Source organism: Arvicola amphibius, chromosome 1, assembly GCF_903992535.2.
Source record: "Arvicola amphibius chromosome 1, mArvAmp1.2, whole genome shotgun sequence".
In the NCBI taxonomy this organism is placed as follows: Eukaryota; Metazoa; Chordata; class Mammalia; order Rodentia; family Cricetidae; genus Arvicola; species Arvicola amphibius.
The window spans coordinates 125,391,729-125,416,635 of record NC_052047.1 but is presented as its reverse complement, the minus strand read 5'-3'; the positions used below and the strand labels follow the sequence as shown (position 1 = coordinate 125,416,635).

At 46.0% G+C, this 24,907-nt stretch overlaps 1 protein-coding gene across 6 annotated transcripts in view; it reads right to left on the bottom strand.

Moving 5' to 3' along the window:
* Positions 1–24,907, bottom strand: part of Slc5a11 (solute carrier family 5 member 11) — a 44,367-nt gene that overhangs the window by 2,210 nt on the left and 17,250 nt on the right. For 4 of the 6 annotated variants that reach the window (XM_038336621.1, XM_038336639.1, XM_038336647.1 and 1 more), the window contains 8 exons: positions 24,710–24,815; positions 20,335–20,415; positions 13,423–13,628; positions 11,314–11,449; positions 6,839–6,946; positions 6,395–6,545; positions 3,308–3,476; positions 507–722 (listed from right to left, as the gene is read on the bottom strand). In XM_038336621.1, coding sequence (XP_038192549.1) covers positions 507–722; positions 3,308–3,476; positions 6,395–6,545; positions 6,839–6,946; positions 11,314–11,449; positions 13,423–13,628; positions 20,335–20,415; positions 24,710–24,815 — 1,173 coding nt within the window. The remainder of the gene's footprint in view (positions 1–506; positions 723–3,307; positions 3,477–6,394; positions 6,546–6,838; positions 6,947–11,313; positions 11,450–13,422; positions 13,629–20,334; positions 20,416–24,709; positions 24,816–24,907) is intronic. The other 2 variants (XM_038336629.1, XM_042055368.1) reach the window with 1 other exon arrangement.

Here is a 24,907-nt window from a genome sequence, read left to right as displayed (position 1 = left end):
CATCCACCTCAGCCTTCATGTTGGACGCTGCTCATAGTGCCTTCTCGTCCAAGCAGTGTCAATTCCCTGCACTCCTCAGAGCCCACGGCTGTATCTCCTGCTGCTCCTCTGCCCCCCCTATAGCTTCTTCTCACTGGTGTCAAACTGTCCTAGCCCTAGGGTACTGTATGAGTCACCAAGTTGGCCCTTCAGCTCTGCCTTTCTTCTGGTTCAAGGACAAGGTTGCACCTGAGCTGATTGGAGCTGCTAAGAACCAGGTCTAGGAATGCTAATGACTTTACTTAATAGCGTTAAAATGGGGTGGGGGGGCAGGGGCACAACCCTAGGAACTCCTTGGCTCCCCATGGGCTTGGGAATTGAAGCAGAAGTGAGAAATGGAGTCTGATGACCTTTTCTGAGTTCTGCATCAACATGTCCCCAAAGTCCCACTCTGGACTTAAACCTGGAGTCCCTGTTCTGTCACTGTTGATGAGTCTCAGAGGCTCTTCCCGTCAACCCAAATGTACCATCTCTCTGGAGGGCGTCTCTGTGAAGCAGCTCACGGTGAACACAGTGATGAGGGTGGCAGAAGACAGAATCATGGAGAAGTAGAGATAGTGAACGTCCTTCACCACTGATGGCCGCTCATCGGGCTGGTCACACCGAGGCTCCACGTAGACAAAGTCCAGGGCCAGCCTGACCAATCCTAACAGCAGACCCAAGACCAGACCTGAGAAGGCACCCTGAAAACCAGAGCAAAGCCATCTTAGGGACACCAAGGGCAACAAAACTTGAAGAAGCCATTTCAAGAGTCTGTCTTCCCTATGATGCTCCCTCTGTTGCAAAGGTTTGGAGCTATGTACCTGTTCATCTTCTACAAATACAGTCAGCCTTTGGTATCATGAAGGATCAGTTCCTGGGCCCATAGATAATAGAGTTCACAGCTGCTCATGTCCCTCATATGGAACGGCATAGTGTTTGCACATGGCCTGTGCATACCCACCTAAATGCTTTATTAGATTATGTATAGTACCCAGTGCAATGTGAATATTATGTAAATAGTTGGTACATTATATTATTTAGAGCAGTGGTTCTCAACCTTCCTAATGCTGCAACCCTTTAATACAGTTCCTCATGTTGTGGTGACCCCAATCATAAAATTATTTTCTTTGCTACTTCATAGCTGTAATTTTGCTATTGTTACAAATGTTAATGTAAATATCTGTTGACTCAAGGTCTTGGGCAACCCCTGTGAAGGATCATTCAACTCCCAAAGGGGTCATGACCCATAGATTGAGAATCATTGATTCAGAAAAACAGTCTGTACTTGCTCAGGAAGGACATGGCTTCTTTTTTTCTCTAAATATTTTCACTCTACTGTTGGTTGAGTCCGGTTGAGCTCACAGCAGATGTAGATGCCCAGCTATAGTGAACTGATTACTCTTGACACACTCATTCCCTTCTACTCTGGCTTCTCTATTAATGGCAAGAGTGTGTCATGAAGCCAAGTACGGTGGTTAAAACCTGTGACACCCATACTCAGGCATGAAGATAGTGAGTTTGAGGCCAACCCAAGCATAATGGTTAGTTTTGTCAGCTTGACAGAACTTAGAATCATCTGAGAAAGGAGGCTCAATGAGGGACTGTCTTGACCAGGTTTGTCAGTGGGCCTGCTTGGGGAAGGATTGTCTAGATATAGGAAGACTCAGCTTGAAAGTGCAGTGCTATTCTCTGCTCTGGGGTCCTGGGCTATGTTAGCCTGGCTAGTCCTGGGCCAGCTGAACACTCAGCGTGTTTGTATCACCCTCCCTGTGGTGGTTTGAAAGAAAATGGTCCCCATAGGCTCATAGGGGCTGGCACTATTGGGAGGTGTGACCTTGTTAGAGGAAGTGTGTCACTGGGGGCAGGCTTTGAGGTCTCAGGTGCTCAAGCCAGGCCTAGTGTCTTCCTACTGCCTGCAGATCCAGATGTAGAACTCCCAACTACCTCTCGAGCACCATGTCTGCCTGTGTGCCACCATACTTCCTGCCATGATGACAATGTGCTAAACCTCTGAACTGTAGGCCAGCCCCAATGAAATGTTTTCCTTGATAAGAGTTGCTATGTTGAGCCAGGCAGTGGTGGTGCACGCCTTTAATCCCAGCACTCGGGATGCAGAGGCAAGCAGATCTTTGTGAGTTTGAGGCCAGCCTGGTCTACAAGAGTTAGTTCTGGTGTGGGAGGTTCTTCTTTCTATATGTTGCTTTCATTGGTTGAATAAAGAAAGCTGCCTTGGCCTTTTGATAGGGCAGCCCTTAAGTGGGTGGAGTAGACAGAACAGAATGCTGGGAAGAAGGGAAGTATGGCAGACGTCATGCTTCTACTGCCCGAGATGGACATTGGTTAGACTCATCCCGGTAAGCCACAGTCAAGTGGCTATACAGATTATTAGAAATGGGTTGAATCAAGATGTGAGAGTTAGCCAATAAGAGGCTAGAACTAATGGGCTAGGCACTGTTTAATTAATACAATTTCCATGGGGTTATTTTGGGGGTTAAGCTAGCCAGGTGGTGGGATGCAGCTCACCACTCTTCTTACAACATAGTTCCAGGACAGGCTCCAAAGCTACAGAGAAACCCTGTCTCAAAAAAAAAAAAAAAAAAAAAAAAAAAAAAAAAAAACCCAAATAAATAAATAAATAAATAAAAGAGTTGCTGTGTCATGGTGTCTCTTCACACCAGTAGAAAACCTCATACACTCCCTACTCTGGACTGGATGTGATATGAGGATACAACGTGACTGTCTGCTTCAAGTTCTTGCTACCTTGACCGTACCACGGACTGTGACCTGGAACTGCAGGCTCATGGAGACTCTTTCTCCTCTGCGTCACTTCTTGTCAGGATGTTTTAACACAGAAATAGACATGTGCTATATAGGAAGGCCGTGACTCAAAAAAGCAAACACATGAAGACACGTCTGAGAACTCCCATCATATCTTTTTAAGGCCTGATGGCCCCTTCCTATGTCTTCCCCTACGGAACTCACTCTCCCTGGTGACACCCAAGTCTAGCCCACACAGGCAGGCCCCCGCCAGACCATTCCCTGCTATTTCTCCCAGTGCTCATGGGCAGTACCTGGGTATTACGTTGCCAATCCAGATTTATCTTTTTTTAAAAAAAATATTTGACTTTATTTTATGTGCATCGGTGTGAAGGTATCAGATCCCCCAGAACTAGAGTTACAGACAGTTGTGAGCTGCCTTATGGGTGCTGAGACTAGAACCCAGGTTCCCTGGAAGAACAGCCACTGCTCCCAACTGCTGAGCCATCTCTCCAGATCCCAGATTTACCTTTTCATTGGTACGCTTCCAGAAACATCCCATAATGAAGACCACAGCCACCGGCGGCTGCAGGTAAGAGCTGATGGCTTGGATATAGATGAAAAGTTGGCCTCCCTGGCTGGCCTGCACCACAGGGATCCAGAGGATGGAGACCAGCACCAGCACAAACACAAACACCCTGTGAGGAGAGAGAGCAACGCGTCTGTCCCCTCTGAACACCTGCTTTCCCCCCTTGATCATGCAGCCTCACCGAGCCATAGTTACATGAGCTCCATCCCTCCTAAGCGTATGATACTGTGCCCTTCACTGAATTTGCAGTCATGCAACCCAAATGACTGTCAACACTGAGCACGCCCCTCATGCCAAATGTTCCCCATTGATAATTTATTTCTGCTGCCCCTGAGTAGTCATGAATGTGCTTGTTCCCTCTACGCTCGCCTTTCCTGGAGGTCCCTACAAATGCTCTCTGCCATTCGGAATGTGGCCTTCAGCTTCTCACTCAGCTGCATATTGGTCTTTGAGGTCCCTATCAGGGGTCACACACACCCATATTTCATACTTCCTTCCTTTCTGAGACAGGGACTTCCTGTGTAGCTCAGGCTGACCTTAAATATATGCTCCTCCTGTCTCATCCTCTCAAGGGCTGGGAATACATGTGTGTTTCTACTCACTGGAATATTTCATTGAGTTTTTAAAAAATTATTGGAGATGGGGAGATGGCTTGGTGGTTAAAAGCACTGGCCGCTCTTCCAGAGGACTGGGGATCAAGTTCAGTACCCACACAGCAGCTCACAACTGTCTGTAACTCCAGTTTTAGGGGATCCGGTGCCCTCTTCTGGCCTTCAAGGGCATCAGGCACACACATGGTGCACAGACATATATGCAGGCAAAACAGTTGTACACAGTAAATAAATGTTTAAAATTCTTATTTTGGACCAGGCAGTGGTGGCACACACCTTTAATCCCAGCACTCAGGAGGCAGAGGCAGGGAGATCTCTTTGAGTTTGAAGCCAGCCTGGTCTACAAAGTGAGTTCTAGAACAGCCAGAGCTATTACACAGAGAAACCCTGTCTGAAAAAAAATTCTTACTTTATAGGGGGCATTCAGGGGGATGACCCTCACATGGAGGTCAGAGAACTTATGGGAATTGGTTCTCTTCTTCCACCATGTGGTATCTGAGTATCAAATGCAGGTCATCAAGCTTGATTGTAAGGATCCTTACCAGTTGAGCCATCTCACCTGACCATTTCATTGCTTCTGAAAAGTGTATCATGAACACACCACTTCTTCCCATTGATTGTCTTTCACCAGTTGATGACAGGATTCCTGCACCCCTCTTTGCAACAGTAAACTACTTCTATAAACATCTGGATATAGTAAACTACTTCTATAATCATATGGGTAGGGTAAACTACTGCTATAAACATATGGATACAGAAAACTACTTCTATAAACATCTGGATACAGTAATCTACTTCTACAAACATCTGGATGCAGCAAACTACTTCTATAAACATCTGGATACAGTAAACTACTTCTATAAACATTTAGGTACAGTAAACTACTTCTATAAACATCTAGATACAGTAAACTACTATAAACATCTGGATACAGTAATCTACTTTTACAAACATCTGGATGCAGCAATCTACTTCTACAAACATCTGGATACAGTAAACTACTTCTATAAACATTTGGGTACAGTAAACTACTTCTATAAACATCTAGATACAGTAAACTACTATAAACATCTGGATACAGTAATCTACTTCTGTAAACATCTGGGTATAGGTCTTTGGAACATACATTCTCATTTCTAGGAATGGGAACTGTTGAACCATGGAGTAAGTTTATGCTTTATGTTTTAAGAAGCTGTAGGATTGTTTTTAAATAGAACCATTCATAATCCCATCTGTAGTGTATAGGAGTTCTATGGTCGTGCACACCTTTAATCCTAGCATTCGGGAGGCAGATGCAAGCAGATTTCTGGATCTCTGAGTTCAATGCCAGCCTGGTCTACAAGAGCTAGTTTCAGGACAGGCCCCAAAGCTACAAGGAAACCCTGTCTCAAAAAAAAAAAAATGTGAGGACAGCTAGAACTTGCTATGTGGTCCAGGCTGGTCTCACACCCAAGCTTTTCCTGCCTCAGCTTTCCAAGAGCTGGGGTGATAGGCATGCACCACTATGCCTGGCTGTTACTGGCATTCTAGTGGGATGTAGTGATATCTCATGTAATAAATGATGCTAAGAATCTTGTCCCGGGCTCATACTCATTTCTACATCTTCATTGGCGAGATGTTTATTCAACTGTTTTGGTGATTGGTCATACTATGTTCCAAGAATTCTTCATATTTTCTAGATTACACATTCTTAAGCATGTAACGTGACTTACAAATATTCTCTTCAGTCTGTGACTTATCTTTATATCTCTTTACTGTCGCTTTTCAAGTGATCAAGTACTGTGCATCTGGCTTTTCTTTAGTGGGTTAACATTCAGGGTCATGTCTAAGTCCTCTCCCTGACACATGACTGAGACATCTCTCGACATGGATCTTTTCGTGCGGCAGGCAGGACCCCAAGGAGCAGCTTATTTGTGTCTATTTTCCATTACATTTTCATGACGCTCACTTCTGCTCTCCTACTAGACTTCAGGACTTTGTGGGAGTCTTGAAATAGAAATCACCGCCCCCCAGTCTTGCCCAGCTACTCCCTACCATCCCCCAGATCCCAACCCAGATTGGTGCTTCCCATCTGAAAGTCTAGGTCTCCTGATTCCCAGTCGGAACACTCATCGGGGCTTTAACCATCTGCTTGACTTCTTCCCCACCTCTAGCTTCGTGCCTACAGGTGCACATCTTTTGGTGCTGTGCTCGGTCCTGGAGGGCTGTTTTTAAATGCTGGAACATTTTTAGGTAGTGTTTTTTAAGTACTGGTGTTCACGGAGCTTCTCCCGAATGAGCAACTAACTCATGCAGAGTCAACGGCAGAGGCTGAGCAAGCTCGGGCACATTGGTTTTGCCTGTCTGTGAGTTCAGTTCCCTCCTTGCTAGGTAACTGGGCTTTTTGCTTCCAAGTCCCTACTCTTTATGGCCTTACCTGCCCACAATCATGAGTTCCCTTTCAGATGCCCGTGGCCGGATGTGGGTCCACAGGTCCATGGTGAAGATGGTGCTGGCACTGTTAAATATGGAGGTGAGGGAGGACATGAGAGCCGCCACCATCACAGCCATCATGAGCCCACGGAGTCCTGGGAGGCAGAAGGGAGGTCTATAGGCCTTGAGCTTTCTGTTGATAGCTTCTGCCTTCTCTTGTGACCCTGCCATCCCAGGCCTAAAGTTAGCTGATCCTAATGGCTCAGCTCTGAAGTAGACTAGAGCCTCTGGTGGGGTAGTTAGACAAGACTTTGTGAGCCTCCCAAAAATCTAGTCTTTGGGGTTCCCATAGCTCTAACATCTTGTCCCTACCTCAGATCAGCACCCAAACAATATCCTCTTTTCTAGGTGGTTCAGGGGACTAAGTATAGGGGTGAGGGGACATTACCTGTGGGTAAAAGTTCCAGCACAAGTTTGGGATATGCGATGTCTGAGCAGCCAGAGGGATTGCTACAGACCTGCTGGCAGATGTCAGGATGAGCACAGGCCACTTGATCTACGGAGGAAATGTAAACCCAGAGTGAGGCAGACGGGCCCTGAGCCCAGGCCTGGCTACCGTGGGCCGGAACCAGACCTGCACCAAAGGAAGGGTCTATGAGCTTAGAGCTGAGAGAAATAGAAAAGAGCTCAGCTCCAAGCCCCTTCAGCTCTCTGGGCTCCTGCTGCCAGTCTGTAGAGCAGTGCGGGGAGGGGTGATGACATCACCATCTCATAACATTAGCATGGCTGTTCCCTGAAACTATACTGCTAAGACAGTTTCACACTATCAGAACGACAGGGCTGGCGAGGCTGACAGCCCGTTCGATCCCCAGGGCCCATGTGGCCGAAGGAGAGAATCAAAGCACACATGTTCTCTCTGACCTCTGCATGGATTCCATGAGGCATGCACACACATACATACGTACCTCCACTCTACCCCCCACCCACCCACCCACCTACACACAGTTCAGAAGTAAAGGAAGGGCTAGCAAGCCCAGCAACCTTAGTTCAATCCTAATGTGCCACTTTCTAGGAGAGAAGTGACTCCTGCAAGTTGTCCTCTGACTTCACACAGGTGACAGGGCACACTGGCATACATACGTGTGCACAGACACACACACACACACACACACTCAAATAATTATTAAAAATAAGTCAATGAAAAAGCCGGGTGGTGGTGGCACACGCCTTTAATCCCAGCACTCGGGAGGCAGAGGCAGGCGGATCTCTGTGAGTTCGAGGCCAACCTGGGCTACAAGAGCTAGTTCCAGGACAGTCTCCAAAAGCTACAGAAGAAACTCTGTCTCGAAAAACCAAAAAATAAGTCAATGGAAAAAAGAGCATAACAATTGGCTGAGATCATGCACATTAAAACTTCAGCATCCAAGTATACAGGACATAGTAAGAATGCATCACCTATGCCACTGGACCCCAAATGGAGTCATGACCCCCAATAGCCAGTCATAGCTGGAGTCCTCCCTCAGACTTCATCTTCTTGGCTGCTGCAGGGGGACAGGGACTCACACCTGCGGTGAAGTTTCTCTATGATACTTCTTAAGAAACACTTAACTTTTTTCTTCTCGGCACTGGATCTAGACCTCAGGGCTTTGTGCACACTGGGTGTCCACTCAGCTGCTGCTGAACTGCACCCCAGCCCTGTTGGTACTTTCCCACCCCTCCTTCCCTGCCTCCCTCAGCTGCTCAGAGGGTTCAGGTGCCGCTGCTCAGTTTAGATTCAAGCTCACTGTGAGCTTCAAACTCTGAGTATCTCTTCTCTCTTTAAAAAAAATCTTATTTTTAAATTATATGTCCATGCATGTGTCTGTATATAGGCTTGTACTCATGAATGTCAGTGTCCACAGAGGCCAGCAAGGGTCCCAGCCTGGGTGCTGGGAACTGAACTCAGGTCCTCTGGAAGCACATTAGTAGCCACCTCTCCAGTCCCCTCTCTTCTCCCTCCCTAGCGCTTCTCTGATTTCTACCCACCCTGGTTCTCTAGTTGGTCTCCACAGTGCACCTCTCTGTGGGTAGGGCATGGTTTGGATTCATGTGTGGGGAGTTTTGGTACTTAGTGTGGCAATATTGGGAGATGGTGGGCCCTTTAAGAGGTGGAGCTTAGTCGGAGGCCCTTAGGTCATTGGGATGAGTCCCTCAGAAGGGGTTAAGATTGGGCTGGGGAGATGGCTCAGTGAGTAAAATGTTTGCTGAACAAGCATGGGAACCTGAGTTGAGCTCCCAGCACCCATATGAAAAGCTTGGGGCAGTGGCACACACTGGTAATGCCAGGATAGGAGTGAGGGCTAGGGAAGCAGATGGGGTGATCGCTGAAGCTCGCTGGCCAGTTGTCCTAGCCAAATCAGTGAGCTCCAGGTTCTCTGGGAGACCCTGTCTTTACTAAAAATAAGACCGTAGTTGAGGAAGACACACCATATCAACTTTTGGCCACCACATGTATATGCACACGTATGTACGTGTGCCTACACACATGTAAAACCATATGCACCATATGCCATATATACATGCCCCACCCACCCCTCAGAAAAATCAAGAGCTTTTGAGGAAACCAGCAGAAAAGAAAACACTCAACATTCTCACTGCTGGGGCACAGAAGCCTCCCATTGCTGAAGTTCAAATCTGTGTGCTTTGTTCTGTTCTGGGGAGACTCCCCTTCTCCACGCAGACTGAGAAGGAGCAGGGTCCTCTCAGACAGTTAGTTGATCATTAACTATGAAGGGTTTTTCCTACTAAGGGTTTTCCTACCCTTCAAGCATGGGGCACGTGACTGGAGCAAAGTCCACAAATCGCGCCCAGTGAAGAACACGGTGTTCTTCCTGTAGTCTGTCCGGGATGGGGGAAGTGGTCTGTCAGTAAAGTACTTACTCCACAGCATGAGGACGGAGCTGGGTGCCCAGCACCCAATAAAACTGAGCACAGTGAAGGTCTGTAATCCAAGTACCGAAGAGGTTGGGACAGGCGGATCCCTGGGACTCAGTGCCCCCTAGTCCAGCTGAATCAGTGAGTACCACCATCAGTAAGGCCATTTCACAAAGTAAGGTAGAGAGGGCTAGAGATCAACCATTGCTGTGCACACACACACACACACACACATAGATTGTTCACCTTGATGAAATTGATTGGTTCAACTAAGTTTTAATTGACTCCAGAGGCCCTGTGATAATTAACACACTCTTCTATAGCGTTGCTACCTGTTAGTTAACCAACTATGTATATATAACAAGTTCACTTGACATAGATTTCACTCCCACCCATCTTACAGATGAAGAAACAAAGGAAACAGAGGTTAAATGATGTTATTCAAGGCCACAAGGCCACATAGCTCCTGAGCGACAGAGCTGAGTGAGGTTCAAGCATAGGCAGTCCAGAATGAAGCCCACCATCAGCACCTGTCTATCCGCAGGACCCTTAGCAGGTCCGCAGCCAATGCAGTCGCTTTAAACCACGTCTGGTGTTATCTGTCAGGCTTAACTCAGCAGCCATGTGCTCTCCATCAAGTCACCAAGAAGCCAAGATCTCAGGCTTTGCCCTCCTCATGTTTTTCCCATGCTATGTGCCCTCTGCATGGACGCATGACCTGTGATCCCCATCCGGGCTGGAGAGGCAAGCTTTTGGAATTGAACACTGTGGTTGGTATCCTTCCCCCCAACTCTCCCTTAATTCTTCAAGATTGTAAATGATTTGGACCTAAATGGACTGGTCATGCAGCCTACTATTTGATTTTGGCTTTTCGAGTCAGGGTTTCTCTGTATAGTTCTGGCTGTCCTGGAACTCACTCTGTAGACCAGGCTGGCCTCAAACTCACAGAGACCTTCCTGCTTCTGCCTCTGCTGGGATTACAGGTGTGCATCACTACCGCCTGGCCATCCTATTCTTTCTTTGAATCTATAACTCAGTGGTTCTCAACCTTCCTAATGCTGTGACCCTTTAATACAGTTCCTCATGTTGTGGTGACCCTCCAACCATAAAATTATTTCATTGCTACTTCATAACTGTAGCTTTGCTAATGTTGTAAGTCATAATGTCAGATAATCTGTTATGTGACACAGGTTGAGAACCACTGGTATAATCTGTAGGGGTAAGGGATGGGACGATGCTTTCTGAATTATGGTCTCCTTTGAGTTAGTAACAGCCCTGGTGCTTATGGAAGAATGCCCACTGTTTAAAAGAGAAACAGATTTGTTCTGTGTAGATCACCAGCTCCTGACACCAGAGACTCCAGGTCACATTACCCTACTAAGTATTGTTTGTGCACATGTAGAAACCTCTTGTTTGCATTTGAAGAAAAATAGCTAGCCAAACATGGTGGCACACACCTGTAATCCCAGCATTTGAGAGGCAGATGTGGGAGCATCATAAATCCAAGGCCAGCCTAGGCCGCGTAAGATCCTGTCTCAAGAAAGAAAAGCCTGTGTGTGTGTTGTGTGTGTGTGTGTGTGTGTTCTTGCAGGATTATTTATGTCACCTGATATTTACTGTCACAGGAGGGGTTCCATCAGACCAAAGTTACCAGAACACTGAGTTTTAACCCTAAAGCATGGGCACGTGACTTGTTCTGTGGAAATAAGCGTGCATGTGGAAATAAGCGTGCATAACCTTAGACTACTTTGTAATTGGAAGAATACAGTGGCAGGCTCCCTGTAAGCGTCTGCTCCCTTGTCTTGGAATACCAGTGGGTCTTGTGTGCTGAGTCAGTGCTGGACAGCAGTATGAAGTCAGTAGACAGATGGGGAGACCTCCATCCAGTCACCAGGCCAGGCCTTTTGTCCTGTTCTTGTGGGACAGTGAGTGCCACATTTAGAACATTGCCTAGAGCCTGAGCCATGCATACAGACAATGACTGACTGTTGCCCCCAACAGCCTTCTCACCTGGAAAGAGGACCCTGCTGACCATACCGGGGAACACCATCAGGAAAAGGGGAAGCACTTTCAGGTACGCAGCCATCAGGGAGCCGCCTTTGGCATGAGACAGGTTCTTGGCAGCCAGACTCCGCTGAACGATCACCTGGAACAGAGTGGATGGAGGTGGTTGGAAGTTGAGGACGCTGTGTTCACTGGCCCTGTGCAGTTCAATGGTGGAACTGAGATCTGGGTCTGCCTACCTTATTTATAGGGAAGCATTTCCCGCTGCTGTAAAGCAAAGGGCATGGTCAACAAGACAAAACGACAGCCTACAGAATGGGAAAAGATCTTCACCAGCCCCACATTGGACAGAGGGCTGATCTCCAAAATATACAAAGAACTCAAGAAATTGGTCATTGAAAGAACAAATAATCCAAAAAAAAAAAAAAAAAATGGAGCACAGACCTAAACAGAGAACTCTCAACAGAGGAATCTAAAATGGCTGAAAGACACTTAAGGAAATGCTCATCATCCTTAGCCAATGTAAATCAAAACAACTATGATATTTCATCTTATACCTGAAAGAATGGCCAAGATCAAAAACACTGATGACAACTTATGCTGGAGAGGATGTGGGGTAAAGGGAACACTCCTGCATTGTGGTGGGAGTGCAACTGGTACAGCCTCTTTGGATATCAGTATGGGGATTTCTCAGAAAATTAGGAAACAACCTTCCTCAAGACCCAGTAATACCACTTTTGGGTATGTACCCAAAGGCTGCTCAATCATGCCACAAGGACATGTGCTCAACTATGTTCATAACAGCATTGCTTGTCATAGCCAGAACCTGGAAACAACCTACATGCCCCTCCACCGAAGAATGGATAAGGAAAATGTGGTACATTTACACAATGGAGTACTACACAGCAGAAAAAAATGACATCTTGAAATTTGCAGTCAAATGGATGGATCTAGAAAACATCATATTGAATGAGTGAGGTAACCCAGACCCAGAAAGACAAATATCACATGTACTCACTCATAAGAGGCTTTTAAAAATAAAGCAAAGAAAAACCAGCCTCTAGTTCACAACCCCAGAGAACCTAGACAACAAAGAGGACCCTAGCAGAGACATACATGGATCTAATCTACATGGGACGTAGAAAAAGAAAAGATCTCCTGGATAAACTGGGAGCATGGGGACCATGGGAGAGAATTGAAGGGGAGGGGGAAAAAAGGGAGGGGAGCAGAGAAAAATATAGAGCTCAATAAAAACAATAAAAAAAAACAGAGAAGTGGGCAAATGTAAGGGTTTAACCCCATATTTTGATGTCTGGTTATCAACAGCATCTGAGTTTCCCCCATTTTCCCCACATCCCCCACAAAATCTGATACTTAAGGAGAACCAGGCCTGGAGCTGCAACTCAGAAACAGACCACTTGCCCAGCGTGTGCAAGGCTCTGGTGTCGATCCATGTAGCTCCCAGATAAACGATAAACAGGAAACAAATCCCAAGGGATTCGTCCATTTAGAACTCAAAAAAGCCCTGGTCGTGACTGGACATCATCAGTCTGTGACTTTCAGATTCTAAAAATGATAAAATTGTAGCAGTTGGGTGGTTTTTCCCTTTTTTAACTTTGTGTGTCTGTGTGTGTGTGTGTGTGTGTGTGTGTGTGTGTGTAGGTTAGAGACCAACTTTGTTAGGTCCCTCCTTAGCCACACTCTTGCTCACCCTTTAATGTCTCACAGAAAATGCTTACTTGTCTCTCTGCCTCCCCCAGGCAGTAGCAGGGTAGCTCAATTGGCTCCAGATTCCTCAAGTGCCCAGAGGCATGCCTGGGGTATTTGTTGAACAGAAGATGCTCATTGTAAATCTTGAAATTTATCATCTTCCATATGGTTGACCTTATGACTGGCTCTTCCCAGCAGACAAGCAGGGTATGTTAAGTTCCCCTTTTGCAAAAAGCAGCAGCTCCTCAATCGCCATTAGCATTTGTAAGAAGCAAAACAGCAGGCAGAGCAGGAGAGGGTGGAGGGCAAGGAGGAGATGGGGAAACAGAGGAACGTACACAGCCAGCCACAGCACTGAAGCCAGTCAGCTCAGCAAAGAAGCATGGGGGTCAGCCAGCTCCCTACCTGATCTGTGCACCAGTACCAGAGAGACGGGACGGACATTCCAAACAGGATCCCAGGCCAGGGGAGGTCAGAGGTCACTGGGTCTCTGAAGATGTGGAAGGCGTCTTCTCGGGGCAGCCCACAGCTGATGTTCTCACTCCGGTTACTAGCCAGGGCTGAGAAGTACTGGTCCTTCAGGCCTTCCATCCCACCGACAGCTGCAAAGCCTAGGATGCAGAGGAAACCTAAGGTTGCCAGGAGCTTGTGGAGCCTGTCGCAAGATGGAGCCAGATGATGGCCTAGTCGGAGCAGAGCTATTGAGGAACAGTGTTTCCCTTAAGGGTTCTTAACCTCTGTCCTTTTTCTCTTCTGCCTTTGATAGCTACTGTAGATGGCATTTCAGAATAATTTTTCTATGAAATTTGGTTATTTACTAGCAGAGACTTGGGTGTATGGGTGTATCCATGTGCACAGGCCACAGGGTGTCAAGGTTAGATCAGAGGGCGACTTGTGGGAGCCAGTGCTCTTTCCAGTGTGTGAATTCCAGGGATTGGGCTCAGGTCATCAGGCTTGGCGGCGAATGTCTTTACCCACTGACTCATCTCACTGGCCCTGACTATCAACTCTAAATGCATAATATAAAGTACAGAGTGTAGGAGCCAGCCATGGATAGGAACAGATCGCCCAAAGGACGTTCTTTACTTCTAACCATTATCACCTGCCAGAGTAGGACTCAGCCATCCATAAGTTTAATGGAGGCCTGAGTCTCAGTAGTTCACCCTGAAGCAATACCTGGTTGCAGGAAGAACCACAAACTGAGATTACCTGAGCACCACCCAGGAACAGACCATCCAAAGGAAATGCCTTACGTTCCAACTGCTGTAGATAGGATCACCTGCCAGCACACTCACCAGGACACCCCTAGACAAATGTCAGCCAATCATGGGTCCTGAACCTCAGAAACTCCTCACCCCACCTTTACTACTATAAAAACCCAACTCTAACTGAGCTCGGGGCTCTCTGTTTATTCCAATACGTTGGACATGCGGAGAGACCGAGTTTGCAAACTTGATTAAAATAAAAGCTCTTTGCTTTTACTTATGGGACTCTGTCTCCTTGTTGGCTTTTGGCGAATTTGGGCAGAACACAGAGAAATGTGTGTGTGTATGTGTGTGTAGAAAGCAATCATCAAACTACAAAAATGTGACACAATTTACCTGCTCCATTAAATAATTGGTCTAATGATAAACAATGAAATAGTAGGTCTTAGAATAGTTTAGTTATGAATCTGTGAGCACACACACACACACACACACACACACACACAAAGACATTCTAATAGCAGTGGGCTAGGGACATGGCTCATGAAGACCTGAGTTTGGATCCCCAGCATCCACATAAAAGCTAGGCATGGTGGTGAACATCTGTAACCACTGGGTTGGCAAAAGAAGGGTTTGCTGGTCATCTAGTCTAGCCAATAGTTGAGTTCCACGTACAGTGGAAGATCCTGTCACAAAAAAAGAAAGAAGGAAAGAAAGAAAGAAAGAAAGAAAGAAAGGAAGGAAGGAAGGAAGGAAGGAAGAAAGAAAGAAAGAAAGAAAGAAAGAAAGAAAGAAAGAAAGAAAGAAAGAAAGAAAGAAAGAAAAGGAAAGGAAAAAAGGTAGAAAGAGATTGAGGAAGACACCTAATATCAACGTCTGGCCTCCACATATATACTCATGAGCAAGCACACCCATAGACATGTGCACATATAACACACACATGCGCGTGCACACATGCATGCACACACATACACACAATCAGCAATAACTCTAATGCAGTTAAAAGAAACTTGGGATATCTTTTGTTATCAAAGTCATAGGTACTGCAAACACTGCTGTTGTGTGTGACCTATCTTTATAAATTGGAAAATGGATAGAAATAGAGATAGGGTGGTTCTTTTTTATTTTATCTTTTTTTCCCATCCAACAGGTACCCTGATCTGGTCCATGGGCCTGAGGCTAGGAAACTGTCTTATGAAAGCATCCTTTTGCCTCAGATCTTCTCAGCTATTTATCTGTCATAGTATCACAAGAGGTGGCCTTAAGCAAGCCACTTCCTGCCTCTGCTGTCAGCCTCCTCTGCTGTGGGTGGGGACTGTGCAGGAGCCCCCTGAGGCCAGGGCACGGAAGAACGATGTAATTCCCACAAAAAGCTTAGCATTGACTCTGCCACAACAGTTCTGAAAAGCAGACTACTAATGGCTGCAGATCATTTGTTCCTCTTCATTTGTTGAAAAGATTCAGTATGGTTGGTTTTGGAAGGTGGAATTTGGGGAGGGGGACTTGTTTTTGTTTGCTTTTCTATAGGAGGAAAGGCATTGCTGTAAGCACGTGGGGAGGAATGACACACACCCTCAGGGTTTCTGCAGACAGGTGCACAAAGAACACAGAGAAAAACAAAACCTAGCTATTGGATGTTAGATTTTTGTTCATCTTCACTGCCCTGAAGAAATGTTATTTTACTTCTGAATGATACATAATTTTACATATTAATGGGAATAATATAATATTTTGATATGTATGTGCACAGTATATAATGATTATGCCAAGGTAATTAAACATGCCTATCATGTCAAAGAGTTGTCATCTCTTTGTATTGAGGATTATTCAATAGCCTTTCTCCCAGTTATTTTGAAATATGTAATAAATCATTGCTAACCATTATTAGCTGAAAAGTTATTTTGTGATAGCAGTGGGGCTGTGGTTTTTGTCAGTAACGTAAGCCAGCCATATAAATAACAAGTGAGGACTGGAGAGATGGTTCAGCAGTTAAGAGCACTTGCTGGTCTTCAAGAGGACCAGGGTTCGATACCCAGCACTCACAATCATCTCTAACTCCATTCCCAGGGAATCCAGTGCCCTCTTTTGGCCTCAGCCGGTACTGCACACACACATGAACAGGCAAACATGCAGGCAAAACACCCAAACATATAAAAGAAATTAAAATTTTTTGAGAAGCAAGTGAACTTGAACAGATAAAGCACAGCAAATAGAACAGGTGGGTATAGAATCAGAGCAGGAGTGGGCTCCAGCTTCCTAAAGCTAACATGAATCACTTGGTGGACCCTCAAGTACAGACCATGGGCCAGAGGGAAGGTTGGGGCTGGGATTCTGATTGTTGAAGTACAGACCATGGGCCAGAGGAATGGCCAGGGGCTGGGATTCTATCTGATTTCTGAAGTGAGGACCCCAGCTCAGCAGATTGCCTGGGGGCTGGGATTCCTTTCATGAGCTCCAGGGTGACGCTGTGTTGCCATCCATGAACTGCACTCTGAGTAGCAACAGTGCAGGCGCTGTCAGGGTACCAAATGAAGTTTCACTTTGATAAAGGACAGTGCTTTTGGTTTTAGTCTGTATCTACTCAACTCCTTTCCAGGTCATTTTTCCAGATCTTTAAAGAGCCGATCATATCAGTATCTGTAAATAATAATTTTGTCTCATTGATTTCAATAGATATGCCTTATATTTTATATGCCATGAAGTAAAAGAATGTTCCTTTTCCTAGGACAGCTTCCAGTGTCAAGTGTTCTGGCTGCTTCTTTAGACACTGGACTATTAAGGTTTTTACTTTCTCTTGAATCAAATTTAATGTCATGCTCTGCATATGAGCAAAGCAAGGTGTCTGTCTCTCGCCCTGCTGTTTCCTGTCATCTGCCTGCTTCCTGGCTATAATGATCTAAACTTGTGTTCTACAAGGCCCTTGCCACAATAACAAATTGAGATCTCTGAAACTGTGAGCCAGATTTGCGAAACAAATCTTTCCTGTTTCCAAGTTGTTCATGTCAAGCATTCTATTACAGCCATGGGGAAGCTAACACAGACATTTAAAAAGAAACAAATTCTGAAGACACAGACATCATCACAGCAGAGTTAATGCCCAAGGCATCTGAAGCTGAAGGTGCATACAAGGCAACCAGAGAAGTCATTGAAAATCTAAACTCCAGCTCAGCCCCTAACCACTGGCCCCTCCATTAGCAACTTGGCCAAAGAGCTATGCTCGTATTCAAACATGACTTCAAATTACCCCAATCTCTACTGTCTTATAGATTATGTCCAACATGCAAGAAAATTATGAGGTACCCAAGAAAGAAAGAAAATTGACCTACCGTCATGAAACAAAGTCATAAAGGCAAACTGATAGGTGCCCCAGATGTTGCAACTGTCAGATAGGAAATGAAAAATAACTGATTAATAGGTTATAGGCTATGGGAACATGGGCTATATTCATGACTAGATGGACAATCTCAGCGAAGAGATACACAAGGAAGGACTGAATGGGATTGGGGGGCTTAGTTCAGTGGTAGAGTGTATGCTTCGCCAACATACAGAGGTGGGTTTGCTCCCTGCGAGCTGAAAAATGAAGGAGAGGAAGAGAAGGGGGAAGAAAGAGGGGGGAAAAGATGAAGGAATATAATGGAGACGGTAACAGAAATGACAAATCTCTCATCAGTCAACTCATTAACAGACAACACAGCCAAAGAAGCCATCGGCAAGCTGGAAAACAGGAGAATAGAAATAACTCAAAGTGAAATACCAAAGGAAAGAGGCCGTGAGGTGCTGTGATACCGGGGATTTGGTGACACTGGAGTCCCAAGAGTAAAAGACACTAGCCAGGTGTGGTGATGCGTGCCTGAGACAGAGGCAGGGGAGGTCCATGCGAGATGGAAGCCAGCGTGGTCCACATAGCAAGCCCAGGACAGCCAGGATTTAAATTACAATTCTCCAAATCTCAGGAGTAACCAATCAATCAGGATAAACACAACCCCCATTTCCATCTATCATACTAGAAAGGCTGAAAATGAAAGGCAAAGGGACCGGGCACAGCAGCTCATGCCTATAGTTCCTGTACTGGTGGTGGGGTGGGGAGAGTAGTGGGTGAAGGAAGAGGGTCAGAAGTTCAGGGTCAGCCTCGGCGACACTGTGAGAAAAAGGCAAAAGGTGTTAAAAGTTAAAAATAAAAAAGATGAAGCAGAATCGTTTCCTTCAAGGCAACCAAAGTAGGGGGTGGGACTCAGGATAACAGAGGACTAAAAATGAAAATTGTAGACCTCCCCCCACTGCAGTACAGGGGCAGCAGAGGCTCTCTAACATACCGGGAAGACAAACCACAGCCAAGGTTTTTATATACAGTGAAGGCATTTTTCAAAAGCAATCAATAAACAGGGACGTTTTTCAGACAGACAAAGATTTACTAGGAGAGGGAGAGAAAATAGAAATGAATATTTTTTTCTCCTTCACATGAGTGCAGAAGAATCTATCTAAAAGCTAGCAAGTGGTTTTTGTCGTTTGAATCATGAAACAAATGTATTATTCTTTGATTATTTCTTTGAAATCAATTGAAAGTCTGAAGTGACGTATATCCAAAACGCAGACATGTGCCCTGCGCAATGCTAAAAGCCAAATACTTCCTGTGCCTTTGGCACCCACTCCTCGGCATCTCCACAGATATATTACCAACTTCACTGCTAGCAGCAAGATGATTGAAGTTCAAGGTCTGAAGCCACTTACCAAACCTTTTGTTTGTTTTTAAAATAGTGTGTCTCTTTACATTGTCCAAGTTGACCTTGAACGCCTAGGCTCAAGGCATCTTCAGTTTCTCAAGTACCTGGACTGCACGCTTGCGTCACCACGCCTGACTACTGTCTTGCTCTACCAGCCGGGTTGCTTAGCAGCTACACTTTGAGTTTTGCAATCTAAGAGAGGAGCAGGTTAGGGAGAAGGCTCAGGAGCTAAGGCACTTGTCATGCAAGTATGAGGACCAGAGATCGGATGCCCAGAGCCCATGTATGAACAAGTTGGGTGTGACAACCATCTGTAACATCAGTATGTAATAGGTGGAGACCGACCCTCCATGGCAAGCTGACTAGCCATGCTAGAACTGATACGTTCATGTGGAGAGATGAAGACACAAGACACCCAATGTCAACCTTGACCTCTACATGCAAGTACACACACCCCTACATATATGCTCACACAGAAGCAAATATGCATATATACATGCATGCACTACACACACACACACAACAGAGAGAGAGAGAGAGAGAGAGAGAATATAATGAAGATCCCTGATGTCACTGTCCCGAACTGTACACGGACATGCATCTAAATGTCATGCTTTAACATGTCATGTAAGACAGTGGTGACACTGGGTGCGGAGTGTGTGAAAACACTGTCCTGCTGTCTTAGCCTTCTGTGTCTAAATCATCTCCCAAGGACAAAACCATCCCTGACTTTAAAGTTATCCCTCTCTCCCTTACATTCATAAATGATTTATGTCGTCTTTTATCCACACCATTATCAGAAAAACTATCAGTTTTCACTTTGAAAATTAGTAGATCCATTGGTTATCCCATACAAAGTGGTCATCCCTGAAATCATATACACACAGGCAACAAAAATACAAGACTTAGCAGGTTGTATTTATATACTTATATGTGTGTAACACAAAGAAAAAGGGACCATACATTTGAAAGGAAGTGGAGGGGCATATAAGAGGGGCTGGAGGGAAGAAAGGGAAGGGGGAAGTGATGTAATTATATTTTAAAACTAAAAAAGAAGGAGAAAATGAGTAAATGAGTAAATTTCAGGGCTGGGGATATGCCTATAACCCCAGAGCCTTGGGGAGGGGCAAACAAGTGACTCCAGCCAGTGTAGGTGAATCAGTGAGCTCCAAGCTCAGTGAGACTGTTTCAAAACTTTAAGGTGGAGAGCAACTAAAGAAGAAATCTGATGTTGTACATGCAAATGATCTCTCTCCCTCCTTCCCTCCCTCCCTTTTGTTCTCCCCCTCCCCCACTGGAATGGGAGGGACCAGGTAGTAACTAAGCATGCTTCCTGGTCCCTGCATTTTTTTTTTTGCATCCCAGTGATGAAAGCTGAGGTCCCCACTTACTGTAGCCCATCAGGGTGAATGCCCCTATGAGCATGATCCCAGTCTGCAGAGCATCTGTGTAGATAACAGCAGCCAGACCACCTGGAGGGAGGAGCACAGGTTAGGGCCAGATCACATAGGAGGATTACTCTGGGCTGGAGAGAGCCTAGAAGGTGGAGATGCCACAGAGTTCTCAGGATTGAGGACCACCCAGACGGCTGCCTCAGCTTGTCCCTGTGCCCCGTGAACATTTCACAGCACTGCTTTGCTGAGCCTTCATGGGGAGCTGAGGCTGATGTCTCTACTTCTGTGGTGTGGGCCTGGCCCTGTGACTTGCTGTGATCAAAGGACTAGATAGGGTGGACATGCTTGCCTGTGGCTCCCTTTAGGAGCACTGGGATTTTGCTGCCCTGAGAACAGCATGCTTTAAGAAGCCTCAGGAACTGTGTCCCACATGCCTGGAATCCTAGCATTTGGAAAGCAGAGGCAGGAGAGGCAGGAGTTCTGTGCTGCTCATGGCCAGGTTAGGAAACATAGACCATGTCTTAACACTGTAGGAGCCAGCCGTGATAGCTAAATATGAACAGATCACCCAAAGGAAATTCTTTACTTCCAACCATTATCACCTGCCAGAGTAGGACTCAGCCATCCATAAGTTTAATGGGGGCCTGAGTCTCAGTAGTTCACCCTGAAGCAATACCTGGTTGCAGGAAGAACCACAAACTGAGATTACCTGAGCACCACCCAGAAACAGACCATCCAAAGGAAATGCCTTACGTTCCAGCTGCTGTAGATAGGATCACCTGCCAGCACACACTCACCAGGACACCCCAAGACAAATGTCAGCCAATCATGGGTCCTGAACCTCAGAAACTCCTCACCCCACCTTTACTACTATAAAAACCCAACTCTAACTGAGCTCGGGGCTCTCTGTTTATTCCAATACGTTGGACAGCAGGGTGGTGGTGGCGCACGCCTTTAATCCCAGCATTCGGGAGGCAGAGGCAGGTGGATCTTTGTGAGTTCGAGGCCAGCCTGGTCTACAAGAGCTAGTTCCAGGACAGGCTCCAAAGCTGCAGAGAAACCCTGTCTTGAAAAACTAAAAAGAAAAAGAAAACCAATACGTTGGACATGCGAAGAGACCAAATTTGCATATTTGCTTTTATATACAGGACTTGGTCTGCTTGTTGGCTTTTGGGGGACTTCACAGATTTGGGCATAACAAAAACAAGTCTAAAGCAGCTGAAAGGAACTCAGAAGTAGAGCACTTGACAAGCCTTAGGTTCAGTCCCCAGCCCTACTTAACTCAAAGGAAGGGAATCTGCTCCCCACAGCCCCAAGCTAACCATCCACCACAGGAGGGAGGCCATCTGTTTCAGCCAGCTGTTCCAGCTGCCACTGAACTACAGCTCCACAAAGCCAGGTAAGACCATCAAATCAGTCATCCAAGCAACCCACAGACTATGCGGATTAGCAAGCCATTGTTTAAGCCCCTCACAGTGTTGGTGCTTGGTTACACGGCATGTGGCTTGCTTGTTACACAGCAGTTCCTCACTGATACAGGGAGTGGATCTGGACCACAGGCCTAACTATGAATGTTTTCCTTTTTTATTAAAAAAAATAGATTAACATGCCAAATATGAGGTTTCATTACGGAATATTCAAACAGAGTTAGTTCTGAATTCTCCTCTCCCTCTTCTCCCACATCACCCTGGCCCCCTTCTGTCCCAGCTTTATTTCTGCTTTCACGTCACACGAGCCCTGTCGCCCTCTCCCTTGCTTCAGTGTTTCCTTTTCCCTATTTGCGTGTGCACAGCACGTGCACGGAGGTCAGAAGACAGCTTGAGGGGCTCGGCCTCTTCTCCCACTACACAGGGTCCTGGAGTTGGACTCACTCTGACAGGCTTGGTGGTCAGCACCTTTACCCCTCGATCCATCTCTCTGGACCAACACCCTTATTTTTAAGGCTGGAGGAAGAATGTGAGTTCTAGGTATCCGGAATCCACCTAGGCTTCTTTAATGCCATCATGGCTACCTAAGAGGATTCTCTTGAACTTGTCCTCCCTAAAAACCTTTGTGGTGCAGGGCCATCAACATGGACAGAGTACTAGGCCCAGCCTCTCTCCAGCATCCCCCTCTGTAAGGGAAAGGAGTGTTGACCTGTTACCTGATATAAACGTGTTTATGTGAGGGCAACTGCTACGCAGTTAAGAAAAACATGTAGCCACATGTTACATGTGTGGTGTAGCTGGGTCTGGTAGCACACGCCTTTAATCCCAGCACTTGGGAAGCAGAGCCAGGTGGATCTCTGTGAGTTTCAGGACAGCCTACTCTACAAAGTGACCAGTCAGGGCTGTTACACAGAGAAACCCTATCTCAAGAGAGAGAGAGAGAGAGAGAGAGAGAGAGAGAGAGAGAGAGAGAGAGAGAGAGAGAGAGAGAGGAAAAAGGAAGGAAGAAAAAGAGAGGGAGGAAGGAAGAAAGAAAGAAAGGAAGGAAGGAAGGAAGGAAGGAAGGAAGGAAGAAGGAAAGAAGGAAGAGAAAGGCAAGCATGTAGAAGGGTTTGGTACCCTTAATGTCCCTTTCCTGGTCAGTAGTAATGGAGCACTCTCTCAAGTAATGGGGGACCTGGTTAACAATCCCACCCTAGTTCTCTGATGTTCCCATAAGTGAGCCAGAAGTCATAAAAGTCCACACTTTGGTACCACTGAGCCCATCTTATTTCTATACCAATACTTACTGAATCCCACCTACTTACCAAGTACCATAGCACAGTTAAACATTTTGTTTAATTGGCAGCTGAATATCTGGCGAGCATGCTATCAGGTTCTGTGTGCCCACCAAGTGGCGTGCTCCTGTCCTCATACAACATCCAGCCTCACAGAGGAGACCGACTCCTCCAAACAAGGAACTCGAAGATGGACTGGCCATGGCAATTAGCTCACTCTCTCCTCCTGCTCTGAGTGCATGGTTTCCAGTAGGCTTTTTGTATTAGGGGCCTCTGCGGGTGTTGGATGGTGTCCCTTCCCTGATATTGCCCCAGAGCTCGGTCCCTTCCCTGCCTCCTAGCTGGTTCCTCATTAGAGCCATTGCAGTTAGGTTCTGAGGAGAACCTTCTTGCAGCACCGCCTGGAGTTCAGTGGACACAGGCACATTGTCATTGCCATTGACCCCCCTGCTGTTCCATGGCTGGGGAAAGGGTGCTTTTGTTCCATGGGCTTTACAGTTGTCTTTCCCTCTGCTTGGGGTTCTCTGCACTTCTCATGCTATTTAAATTTAGCTGAAAGAGCCCTTGAATGAGTGCTTTATGTTTTTTTAAAAAACTTTCCTTTTATTGGTTGGTCCCAAGCTCCATGGTCACCCTTGGTAACTTTTATCAAGTATAATAATATACTCTGACATTACCAATTCATTTCCTTGTTCATTTGTTTTCTCATAGCCAGGAGAGAGAGAGAGAGAGAGAGAGAGAGAGAGAGAGAGAGAGAGAGAGAGAGAGAGAGAGAGAGTGCATGTGTGCACACAAGAATTTTGGGTTTGTTACTAATTTGGTTTTGGTAGTTTTCTTTGGTTGTTCTCAAGAAACAGGGTCTCTCTGAATAGCTTAGCCTGGCCTTGAACTCAACATTCTCCTGCCTCAGGTCCCCAAGTTCTGGGATTATAGGCATGAGCTAACACAGCCAGCTTTGTAGTTGAAACTTTGTCTTTCTGGTTCCTTTCCATCCCGTTGTCTATGGTGCCTGGCACATAGTAGGTGATCCACACACGTGAATATGTGTGTATGCATGTACATTTGCAGGATAAATTATACCAAGAGGAGGCAGAGAAGGGCAAAGACAGAGTAAACAGATGACTATTTAAAAAAAAAAAACCCAGCTACTTTGAAAGCCTATTATGCACCAATCACTTTCTTGGTCACAAATCTAAGAGGAAAAAAAATAAAGCTGCCTAAACTTAGGCTTCAAAATCGGCTGTTCATTGCCCAGCTTCGGATCATACATGTAGACTCACCTGCTTAGCACTTAGTAGGTTTTCAACTAGTCCTTTTGGAACATAGAATAGGAAAACAATGAGTAGCTGTGGAATGTTTTGTTTGTTTGTTGAAACAGGGTTTCAGTCCATAGCCCAAGCTGGCCTCAAACACAGAATCCTCCTGCCTCAGCCTCCTGAGTATTGGGATGATGGGCATGAATCACCTTGTCTGGCTTATTAGTGGTGCACTTTTCTTATTAAGTAGCCTTCTTTCCTTTGGATAATGGCTAACAAAATGTCATCGTTCAGGGCAGTGGGATGAGATTTAGTGAGTAGATGGCCTTAGCATACAGAAGGTGTGCCAGAACAAAATGGCGGCCTACAGCCCTGCCCATCAACTCTGAGCATCATGCATGTCCCATGATACCTGCAACAGTGTACAGAGCTGTGATTGCCAGGAGCCCCACGATGGCCAGGTACAGATCCAGGTGCAGGGACTGCTGAATGAAGATGGCACCTGCATACATGTCTACCTGTAAGATTAGAAATCAGTGGGTGGATGAAGGTGGCACCCTCATACACATCTACCTGTAAGACGAGAAATCAATGGGTGAATGAAGATGAC